Source organism: Telmatherina bonti (assembly GCF_933228915.1).
Source record: "Telmatherina bonti genome assembly, chromosome: 1".
NCBI classification, from domain to species: domain Eukaryota; kingdom Metazoa; phylum Chordata; class Actinopteri; order Atheriniformes; family Telmatherinidae; genus Telmatherina; species Telmatherina bonti.
The window spans coordinates 10,692,813-10,705,034 of NC_136619.1; the positions used below are offsets into that span (position 1 = coordinate 10,692,813).

Consider the following 12,222-nt stretch of genomic DNA (forward strand, 5'->3'; position numbering starts at 1 on the left):
TCTCCCAATGTGAGTATCTATGATTTACTTTCATATGGTATACATCTGCAGAGCTCGCAGTATTTGCTGACTGAAGCTTTCTGAGTAATTTTCCACAGCAGAAAGACAGGTATCCTTTAAGAAGCTAACAATGCAGATCCTGGAGAGTGTGTCAGCTCAACATGTTGACTGAAAGTTAACCTGAGCCAGAAGGATCCTGCGCTGGCCAACAAATACAACTTTTACAACAAACTGCATAATAATGTCATCCTTAAGAGCAGAAAGGAATTGCATTTAACAACGTTCTCTGGCTTTTAAGGTTTTACATTTCTCCACTAAAGCTAATGAACTGTGTCCTGCGTCAGAGCAGAAACCAACAAGAGGAAAAACAAAACCAAGAGGCAGATACGCTCCTAGCTTTTTTATGTTTTTTAACACTGCTTTCATGTGGCAGTGGGAAGCTAATCAAATGTCTGCAGGAGCTGCGTAGAGGCAGTGATAAGTTGCAGCCCTGAGACACACACCTTGGACTGAACCTAAACCTGAAGGTCAGGTGCTCGCCTTGACCTAAAAACACTGAGTACACATCTTCCCCATGTTAGACAAAGTGTTAGGTCACCTCATCTCTTGATGTAAATTATAAAACAAGTTATATGTGATTATGTTCCAAGCATGTTATTACTACACACACACACACACACACACACACATATACGGATTGCAAGTGTAGAAGTACAACATAAGTGACATCAATCATGCTCTGAGCTCCACATCTGATGAGAAACCTACACACTCGTGCAATGTGTACATCACCCACATTACATGACTTTGAAAAGTTATGAATCCAAGAAAACAAAAACAGAATCACAAGCTGGCATTTGTGCTAAAATTATGCCTCAGTCTAAGGTTAATACATTAAACTGAATCAGTCACATCACTGTGTCATGTCATGCCCTTGCAGGTAGTGGGTTATTTAAGTCATTATTGATCGTAAAAATATGATTAACCTGTCATTAGGCATGTTCACGGCTACAGCCCCAAATGTTTTCTGAAAAGCCTGGATTGCAAGACAGAAAAAAATAGATCAGTTTTATAGTCTTGTATTAAGTCATTATAAATAATATGATAACGTTATACTATTGTTCAAAAACACAGGCAGGTTGTTTCTGCCTTGACGGTATTTCACATAAGCAGTGTCTTATTTAAAATACTTGCTACCAAATGTAGCATAAACAATGTCCATTGCTGAGGTAGAACATTTACAAACTGGGACTGAAAAAAATGGAGCTTTAACATTAAAAGTAGTTCTGAGCGCTTCCTAAACAAAGAGGCAAATCAGTTTTATCTGTCAATAAAAAAGTAGCTCTAAGCAGTTATACAGCAGTTTAAGATTATGAGTCACTGAAAGGGCTGAGATGCAGTGAAATGTGAGGATAATGGAGATTCTAATCTCACTCTCTAATCTGGACTCATCTCTTTGAATCACCAGAGTAGAAAAAGATCAGAGCTCACTGACATTCAGCGGTAGACCAAAGATACACACATGAAAACAAGACATGAGACGCCAGCACCTGCTGTAAGAAGTGAGACTGATTCAAAGGGACAGGAGAAGCAGACTGCTTTCATGTGTGTGTGTGTGTGTGTGTGTGTGTGTGTGTGTGTGTGTGTGTGTGTGTGTGTGTGTGTGTGTGTGTGTGTGTGTGTGTGTGTGTTTTTTTTTAAAGACGGAACGACGGAAAAAAGGAAAAAATTAGAGAGTGCGCTGAGCAGAGATGAACACAGGCTGAGCAGAGTGGCGGCTGACCACAGCAAGCTGCAGCCTCTAGACGGCTCCGCCACAGTGGATGTGTGTCTGTGTGGGCGCACCTATAATAAAAACAGATCCACGGGTTCCTGAAAATTTGGCAACATCAGTCGCTGTGCCACAAATCCCACAGCCAGCTGTACACAAAGACCCACACGCAGCACAGAGCAGTACTTACTATGCAGGGCAGGGCTGTGTGTTGCAGAGATGGGAGCCCAACGTCGGTCTGGTGTCGGGATTGCACATGCTGGAGTTGACCTGGGTTTTCTGGTCCTGCAGACAGATAGCCTTGGTGGAGATGCGACCTGAAACAGATAAATCAAATAGACTTGACTGCTTGATGAGTTCAGAATGAGAAGCGAAGCTGTGATTGGACAATTTCAAGTCAGCGTAGAGGAACAGCAGAACATCAGACATCAAGCTCTATGTATGTCTGATGCAGTTAAAGGCCATTTCCTAGAAGGGTTTCAGATAAAGTAGCCAATCTGAGATTATCCTTTTGCATATGATAAATTTCCTCACATTTTCTGTGTTTGGCTGAGAAGCCTGCATCTCTGGCCTCATACAAGCCAAAATGGAAGCAGACTTACCTCCAGCACATGGAGCAGAGCAGTCGGAGCGCACCACGCCCCAGCTGTACTCAGGTTTCCTCTCAGTGCGAGGCAGGGTGTACTCCCACACCACGCCCGGGTTCTTTCCCTGAAGAAGGATCTGTGAGACAAGACAACGAGCAATCAGAGAGGCGTCATCTTGGGAGGATGCACTGACAACACATGCAAACTTTAGATCCTACTTAGCAGCCACTAAAGTAAAAAAAAAAATGTGTGTAGAGCTCATTGCACAGTGCACATGCTGTCTTTCTCTTTTCTTTCTTTTTTTGGGGGGGGGGAAATTATGTCTTTTACCACATCCTTCACACTCCCTGGTTACCTTTTCTGTGTGAGAGATTTATTTGGACATTCAAGTCAAGCACAGACTAACGGATGAACAAAAGCAGACATACCCATTAGAGGAGAGGAATTAAGCTATCATTAAAAGTACCTCATGAGAATAAACAGCCATGGGGAAGAGTTTTCTTTGGGGTTTATTTACACAGTCAGCGCATAGTGTGACATTTCAGACCATTTTTAAACACTTTGCTGTATTTTTGGTCAGCCTTGCTGCTTTATTCAGAGGATGATCCTCTATCCCAGCTGTCATCATCGGTTTCCATGCTTGACAAACATTATCCATCTATCACTATGTGGATAAGCAGCTTTGACAAGTGTGTTTTCTTTGGGGTGTATCCTACAGAGTAAAGGAATCCACCATCAACCGTTCACCTTGGAAAGCCAAGAACAAGAACCTCCTGGGCTCGATCCACCTCAAAGGTCCCAGAGGGCTTCCACCAACTCAACCCATCACCTTCTCATGCTTGAAAAGTGTTCAGTGGGTACAGCTGGCCCTGAGCCGGTCACAAGTAGGAAGACAGATGTTTATTTCAAGCAAAGAAAAAATCTGTCTGCTATCAGCTGCATATTCAGGCAAAGGGATATTTAGACTTCTTAATAAATGGAGGGACGAAACAGAACAGAAACGTTTAGTAATAAGAAGACAGAGTACCAGAGGCAGGCAGACCTGTCCACTGTAATCTAACTGGACAGGTTTTCATACTGGGACGTGAATCACCAATGGTGCATCAGGAAACTGGTACTAGCATTCTCTAAACAATAAGTTAGTCACCACAGTGTTTTCACATCATTTGTCCAACAACAGCTGCAACGGCTGGGACACATGTGAGCAATCAATCAGTTTTGGACATGCAGATATTATTTGCACATTTTTAGCATCATTGTGACCAAACACTGGCAATGCAACCTCTGTGGTTGCAAAAAAGAGGTCAGGTTTCATGGAAGTCAGTGAGAATACGTATCCACTCCTTACTTTATTTCTTGCCTCAGACGAGGTTTTCCGAAGGGTTTCTGGTCTTAATCTCTAGTTTCATGTCTTCTTTAATGCAGCATAATTCCTCATTCTGTAAATTATGGTCCCATTTAAAGGAGCAAGGTATGCTCTGGGAAGCCGCACCCATAGCTGGGAACGCTTTGGTTTGAAAAGGACAAAATGGTGACAGCTAGCATCAGCCAAAGTCAAGACATCAAACAGGGAGTCCACAAACCACGGGACTATGTCATCCTGGTTATGTCTTCATACAGTCTGTAATTTTTTTTATGCAGTCTATTAATATTGTTCCTCCGATTTGTGAGTATATGATTATTGGACAATACAGACCTTGTTATTTCTCAACATGAACATTTTCAGTATTAAAACACAAAAAATGAATAAATGAAATGCTTGAAAAGTTTTGTGAACACATTTAACGCTGCATTACCAGCACCAGAGACCAGTAACATGAGAAAAACTACACAGAAAGGTCCTGTTTCCACCAATGAGTCTGAACAGGTCGGTGAGTATTTTTCTGTGTTTCCACTGGCAAAAAACTCGCAAAGGTCCCAGAAAATCCAACATCCAAGCTGTCCTATTTGTTTGTGGTCCCTCAGTCTTTTCCATATGTCCCTAAAGAGTAAAACTCAAAAGAGATGTCACTTTACTGTTTGACTCAACAGTAATAAAAACAATACATTGGATGTCCGTTAATCTCCTACTTTGTTTCTGTGTCACGTTTTTCTTTATTATCGTCAAAGGAAGGCGTTACACCATGCTATGACGTAGCTGTCACATATATCACTATCGGGCTCATACTCTGCATGCCAACTGTTGTGTGTCGAAGCGCAACACAGATCAGGGTTTACCAAACCAAATTGTACCAAACTGGCCCGTCCTGAGCCGGACCCCTTGGTGGAAACTGGACTAAAGTCAGGAACACGTTTATTCGGCTGTACTTAATCCACTTTAGATCAGCGGATTGGGAAGGGCTCTGATTGGACAGAGGGCGTACAACGTGACATACTTACGTCTACTGGAAATAAACTACAATTCCTGCTTCTCATCTTTTTGGTTAAAACATGGAAAACCACATGATAAGAACCATTTTCACTTTAACTTTTATTATAATTTTGAAGCAGCAGCTCGACACAAGCAGTCATTTTGTTCAGGAAGATAAAGTACTGGAAACGGGAGGCAGAAGACTGGACAGAATGAGAATAAACCAGGCACTATTTCGGAATAAAAACTGGGGTAGGTAATCTCAGAGACATTTTTTTTTTACTCTGGGTGAAGTGGTTCCTTGTCCTGATAGTAGTCTGTACATTTTGTAATCATGAACAATAAGAAATATAGTTAGACCCCTTAGTTTACTGTAAATCTGTAAAAACTGACCAAAAAAAATGATGGGGCTGAATTGAATTTGTTCATTTCTTATATTTTGTAAGATTCTTCTCCCGGCTCCCCTCCTCCCCCTCCAGCAGCGCATACCTGATAGCCACACCCTGCATATAAACAGCATGTTAGGATGAAAATACAAAGTAGTGAAGAAGAACCTCAGAAGGTAAACATGGCTGAGAAAATGCAGGAAGGATTTCCAGCTAAACAGCCGAGAAAGAGAAAATAATTGGTGGAAAAAGCTGCAAATAAAGAATCCTTGGATCACGCAAGGAGCAAAACCAGTGGGGGAGGAGCCAAGACAGGGGGAGGAGTCAAGTCAGGACACCGCTTTCACATCTTGCTAGCTCTCCAACATTACCTCCTCCAGTTTTATTTTTCATTTCAAATTGTCTTTTCAATTCAGAATTAGGTGTTTACATGGTCATTTTTATCTGTTTAAAGTGGATTTAACTTTTATTCAGAATTAAAGAAGAATTAAACTATCATGTAAATGTGGCCAGTGAGTTAACTTGTAGCTTAAATTTAACTTGACTGCTAGTTGATCCAGTTAATTCACAAGTTACTTCAAGGCATATAAAAGAAAACACTCAAATTCAGTCTAATGTAACACAAATAAGCACAAACCACAACAAATTAAATGACGGATCATATTAAATGTTTTGATTCAGTCCAGCTGACTCAGCATTTTTTTCATTCTGTCTACATTTTTTCTGCCACTGAGGCAGAGTCCAAGCAGAGACGTTTTTATTGCTGCCTGTCAGCAATATTATGCAAATACTACTCTGATGAATTGCATAATACTCATCTAAGTGGCATAGAAAGAAGCCATTCATTTCGTACTCTGCTCTGGTATTAATCTGGTAGCAACACTGTTTCACTGGATTTAAATGGCAAACCTTTGCGTTTGCATGCAACATCTACAGCAGAAATTTCAGCTATGATGGCATTTTCTGTGCAAGATTGCACCCTCAAAGTTGCCTTGGTTGTGTACTTTTACTCTGTCCTGTAGAGACCAACCTAAACACATGATGTAACAAGCTTTCATCCTCAGATAAGCCTAAATGTACTTCAGTTGTTTACAGTGGTACGGTGGTTATAACCCACTCCTTGTAGGAAGATGGTTCCTGATCTGAACGTCAGCTGTGGAGGTTGCATCCTCTCCCTATGCATATGGGGGCTCGCTCTCCCCTGACTTCCTCCCACAGTCCAAAAAGGTGCTTATTGGGTTAACTGAGGTCTCTAAATTCTCCCTGGGAGTGAAGTGTTAGTGGTTGTTTGCCTCTCTTTGTTGGCCCTGGAACTGATTGGTCAGGATGTACCCTGTCTCTTCCCTTGTTGCCTAGTAGCCAGATCCCCCATAAGTTCAAATAAATCAGAAATCTATAGAATTCTTTTATCTGTCTTTTCTGAACTTGGCTATATTCACATTTGGCTTCTGGATGATTTCTGTTTACTAACATGGCTGCACATCTCGAGGCTGTGTGACTGATGTCAATCGGTTTTACAACACTGCAACAGCAGACCACGGAGCATCTTGGTTTTCACAACCCGACAACCACACCACTCATCAAGTCAGATGAGACGATGATGAATTACGATGTGGCGGATCCAGATATCAGGCCCACTAAGCTTTGCCCTGGACTGGTATGACCTCGCCTTGCCAAACCGCAAGAATCTCAATTCCAAGGGGAGGAATAATCCCACTTGGTATCCACTCCGGAAGCAGCCATATGTTATGTCTTTTCCCTCCTCCTCCTCCTTCTCCCCTTGTCAGCTACCCTTCCCCTCCTCCTCTCCACCAGCTGAGCGGCTGTGCAGATGTGAACACCTTGTAACAGTTTACGCTCGCACTCCCCAACATTTGTTTTCCTTTCAATGTTTCAAGCTGAGTAAGGGTCTGCGAGTGATCCGTGCAAACATCCTCCCCCGCCTCTCCGTTTCTCTGTCGCAGCGCCAGGAAAGCAGAATGTGTGAAACAGATGAAGACTCGCTTTGCTTCATTTGCAGCTAAAGTCTCCCTGTGCTCAGACCTCAACTTCTCACATCCAGAGTTCAATTGCAGAATTCTTAATCTTTTAATCTCCCTCCCCTCTTCTATCCTCCTCTCACTTCGTCAGCCTCTGTCTCCTTTTTGTAATTCCAGGACATACTTATAGAGATTATGCTCACGTCATCTGCAAATCAACTGTATCCCAAGTGTTCTGCAGGACAGATGGATCCCTGGGACACATAGACAAGCAGGAAGAGCATGGCCAGATTTAGCCAGATTTTGGTTACAGCTAAGGATTCAATCAAAGATTGTGGTGGAGATGTGGAAGCAAATCTGCCACAGAGGAGGTAAAGCTAGAAAACGGAACAAAACTGGAACCAAACACGAGTTAAAAAGACCTGAATGCACCCTGCCACAGCGGGTGCACCAACGCTGAACCAGGAAACCAGTTTCTAAACTGCAATGGATATTTAGATGGTGCGTGACGGACACTTTCATTTCACTGTTTGCTTTTCATTTCCTTCCAGAGTTATTTCAAGTAAATCTTTCAACAGCGATATTGCTGCACACTCAGATCCCAGCAATTAACTCGCCAATAACAATGTCATAATCACTCTGCTTTCCAGCTGTTCTCTGGCTCCCGCGCAGCTCTGTTGAGGCTTCCTGTGCCCACTGGAAGCTTTTCAGGAGCCACATTTCTGATACTGTTCACAGTCGTTTCCCCAACGCTTTCATTTTAGCAGCATTACCTCAGATATGTGCAGCACGGACGGTGTGTACGAGCTGGATGCAGTCACGGTGATGTTGGTGGAATGTAAACTTTTCATGCTTTAAATTTGTCATTGTCATTTCAAATACTTGTAACCAAAACCCGCATACAGGCTGAGCTGAGAGCTGTACTTTTTCATTTTATTTTCAGCTGAGACATGAAATCAGACAACTGCAGTTGCACAAACATCAGTGTAAATAATCTTACATTGTTTCCTCAACAGATACGTTGCTACTGTACATATAGCTGCTGGCAGAACCATTCTTAATAAAAATGGCTAAAATCTGCTGCCAAACAAGTCCAACAGCCCCACAGCTGCTCACTCTTCCTCTTTTACTTGGTCCTGATCTGCAGAGCAGAAGCAGTTTCTGAGCTACATTTGTGAACTAATGTTCTCAGTCAATGACTTAAGTGCACACTAACAATGTGTTATGGTCTGCATTCTGTCAGACAGAGCTAGTAGGAAAACATGCAGGCAATAACAGCGACACTGTTAGTATTGTAATCTTATTTACAGTACTATATGACATCACCTTGTATTCAGCATGTTGCTAACATGAGGGGTGTTAAGAAGGCTAAACTTGTGTTTACTTTATTTAAGTTATTTCTACCAGGTGTTTTGCTGTTTTTGCTACTTTTTTTATTTTTTTTATTTATTTTTTTTACTATTTTACTGTCTTTTATTATTTTTATTATCTATATGTGTGTGTGTATTTTTTATGTGTAACGGTGTGTTTTAGGAGATAAAGGTGGAAAAGTTCAAAGAGCTACAAACTGGTTCAATGTATATTTTCCCCTGTGATTAACATCGCTGTACATAATGCCTGTTTAATAAAATAACAAAACTAAACTCAACAGTAAAAACATTTACAGTGTGCACTCTAATATTGTAGATTTGGTGGTATAATACACAATCTTATCACAGAGAGACTGGGACTCGACTCATTCCCTTCTTCTGGTTTGGCTTACAGTATATCTCAGACTCTGTAAAAACTGATTTATGGGACCGTAATGTTTTACTCCACTACACAGACAGGTAAAATCTGATTTTTCAAACAGAGAAATCACAGCAAAATGTGTGCTAACTAATGCTAGTAAAACCCTAGCATATCAACATTATAACACTGCAAATATTTAAACTGTTCAGAATAACTTCTTAATATATAAATATGCTGCTGTACTCCACAGATTAATTAAATAGCGTCAGATACAGAAGTCAAATACAGTGGCCATTCACTTAAGTCATTAAGATCATAAGTATTGTCTAAACGGGCACAAACATGCTCACATGTTGCACCAATTCCTCACGAGTGCACTGAAATTTCTTGTGTGGCGCTTGAGCCAAAACATTTGTAGCTTCTGGATGTGTTTCCAGGTTGTGCGGTCCACATGCACATTAAGAGTTTCCCCTGCTGGTCTTGCCTTAGCAATGCTCCAAACACAAAGTACAGCTGAGACAGAGGGAATTCTGCAAGTCGTGTGGGTGTTTGGTCATAAACCCAAATGCCAAGACAGAGATCTGGGAACAATGAACGTCAAATATTCATCATGTTGTGCCAGTCCATCTGGTAAGGATCTTGATAACTAAAGTAAAACACTGTTTGTTGATGAGCTATACACTTTCTATGTCCATTAGAGTAAAAATGTACTTTCTGTGAGCTCCGTGGATATCCGTCCCAAATTTATAGTAATATTTCAGTCTGGGCCACAGCAGTGAAGGAGTTAATAAAGAGTCCAGCAATGTTAGCCTCATAACTCCAGATTTATATCACATATCAGTGTTGAAAGGACACGAGCTCGAGGAAATACCATTCAAGCTTCCTCTACAATTATAAAGATTAACTCTTTAAAGGTGCAGTATGCAATTAATTGAAAGTTAATAACAGAAAAATGATATACATTATTAAAAACTGAGTTTTTGTTGGCATCTTATCACTTTATTATGTTGTCACAGCTCAGTGTTAAGAGGCTGGGATGAGAATCAGCACCTCCAAATCTGAGACCATGGTCCTCAGCCGGAATGGGGTGGATTGCCCTCTCCGGGTCGGGAGTGAGGTCCTGCTTCAAGTGGAGGAGTTTAAATATCTCGGGGTCTTGTTCACGAGTGAGGGAAGGATGGAGATCCGTCTGTTGTGAGATCAACAGACGGATCGGTGCGGCGTCTGCAGTAATGCGGGCTCTGCGCCGGTCTGTCGTGGTGAAGAAGGAGCTGAGCCAGAAGGTGAAGCTCTCGATTTACCAGTCGATCTACGTTCCTACCCTCACCTATGGTCATGAGCTGTGGGTCGTGACCGAAAGAACGAGATCTCGTATACAGGCGGCTGAAATGAGTTTCCTCCACAGGGTGGCCGGGCTCTCCATTAGAGATAGGGTAAGGAGCTCGGTCATCTGGGAGGGGCTCAGAGTAGAGCCGCTGCACCTCCGCATCGAGAGGAACCAGTTGAAGTGGCTCGGGCATCTGGTCAGGATGCCTCCTGGACCTCCCTGGTGAGGTGTTCCAGGCACGTCCCTCTGGGAGGAGACCCCGGAGGAATTGGAGGAATCATATCTCTCGGCTGGCCTGGGAACACCTTGGGATTCCCGCTGATGATCTGGCAAATGTGGTTGAGGAGAGGGAAGTCTGGGTTTCCCTGCTTAGGCTGCTGCCTCAACCAAGGGTAAGCAGCAGAGGATGGATGGATGGATGGATGGATGGATGGATGGATGGATGGATGGATGGATGGATGGATAGATAGATAGATAGATAGATAGATAGATAGATAGATAGATAGATAGATAGATAGATAGATAGATAGATAGATAGATAGATAGATAGATAGATAGATAGATCTTCATGCGGTAGGTTCCTTTATATGTCAGCCATCATACTTGGTTTTCTTTACACACAGAGTTGTTTGTCCATTCAGAGACACCGTAGTAAAAATGGTGCCATGAAAATGACAGCTGCAATAGAAGAGAATCTACAGAAAATAATAAATAATATGAATACAGTTAAAAGCTTCTGTATATACTTGATGTGATAATCCTTTTGTGTGCACATCAGCAATATTAATTTGGCCTATTGATATAAAGCTCGATTCATGCTAATCATGAACATGAAATGTAACAGAATGATTGAACTCCTAAAGTATAATGTATATATAGACATATCAGAAATCTTGTAAGGACACAGAGTTCATTTTCAGTTGGCAACTACGACAGCAATTCAACTTAACCAAGCCTCTTCACTAAAATAGCAACACAAACACTTGGATATTTCCTGGTGGTCAACCAAATGGCCAGCCAAGCACGTTAGAAATATAAAACTGGTGTTTGTCCTGGGTTTACAGGCCAGTCATTCCTCCTTTCACCACAGTATGTCAGTAGGGACTGACTGGAGACTAGCATTTACATGAATATCCCTTCATGGATGGTGGAGAGGACAAAAGAGGAAAATAAAATGTCTACTCTTCAGCTTTCAGTTTTTAATTATGTTTTCACATCCAGGGATCAAAAGTCAAGGGAAAATAGATGCTTTTGCAGAAAGAAACACACACAAACACACATCTCACCAGCATTTCCTGAAACCATTGTATGACTGCCACTCGTTAAATGGGGAGTTAGCTGTCAGGAAGTTGTGTCTGTCCAGCCTCATATGTTGCAACATTAGGACAGGTAAAGACTCACACCCTGCTTAAAGCTCCGTTTTTTGACACAACACAGATTATAAATATAAGGAAAGAGAAAAACTTGCTCATAAATCATGTGCTATACTGTGCAGAACATCTCACTCCAGACAACCATTTATACTTTTTATGTCGGCCTCTAAAGATCAGTTGACTTAAGGATTTTACTTGCTCTATTAGCCTCCCATCACATGGCAGCAACGAAGCATTTTTGAGGTCAGTGGGCACAGGGGCCACATCCATGGCTTTGACTACTTGGATGTGAACACGTGACAGTGTTTACACTGAATCTGGCAGTACCAAGAAGCTGTCCTGCTTATAAACACGCAACTCTCTGCCATGGGAGACTGATCTGAATAGTGAAAGCAGCACAAAGGCAGAATTGGACTAATTGTGGCACAGCTTGCTCTGTGATGACTGCATTATTCCTCTGTTGATGCTTAAATGATTGGTTCACATAAACTACAAGAAAAAAAAAATCACTTTCTCCACTACAAACCACTGACTGAGTGACCGTTTGAGCTTGATTTATAATGGTGCACAGCCGTGGTATAGTGCCCCCCCCCCCAAGAGGTGAGTATACATTCTTTTTTTTTTTTTTTTGCCCTTGTTTTAAAAACCGAAAAAAAGTAGCCCAGAAAAATGTTGTTTCAGAAAAAGTGACATGGAGGACTACTTTATTTAATTTACC

At 41.7% G+C, this 12,222-nt stretch overlaps 1 protein-coding gene across 1 annotated transcript in view; it reads right to left on the minus strand.

Annotated features, from left to right (window-relative positions):
• The window catches only part of adamts18 (ADAM metallopeptidase with thrombospondin type 1 motif, 18), a gene marked incomplete at both ends in the record, with an annotated part of 71,727 nt that overhangs the window by 19,876 nt on the left and 39,629 nt on the right, over nucleotides 1-12,222 (minus strand). Inside the window, 2 exons of the mRNA XM_079238498.1 lie at nucleotides 1,962-2,088; nucleotides 2,374-2,494. Coding sequence (XP_079094624.1) covers nucleotides 1,962-2,088; nucleotides 2,374-2,494 — 248 coding nt within the window. The remainder of the gene's footprint in view (nucleotides 1-1,961; nucleotides 2,089-2,373; nucleotides 2,495-12,222) is intronic.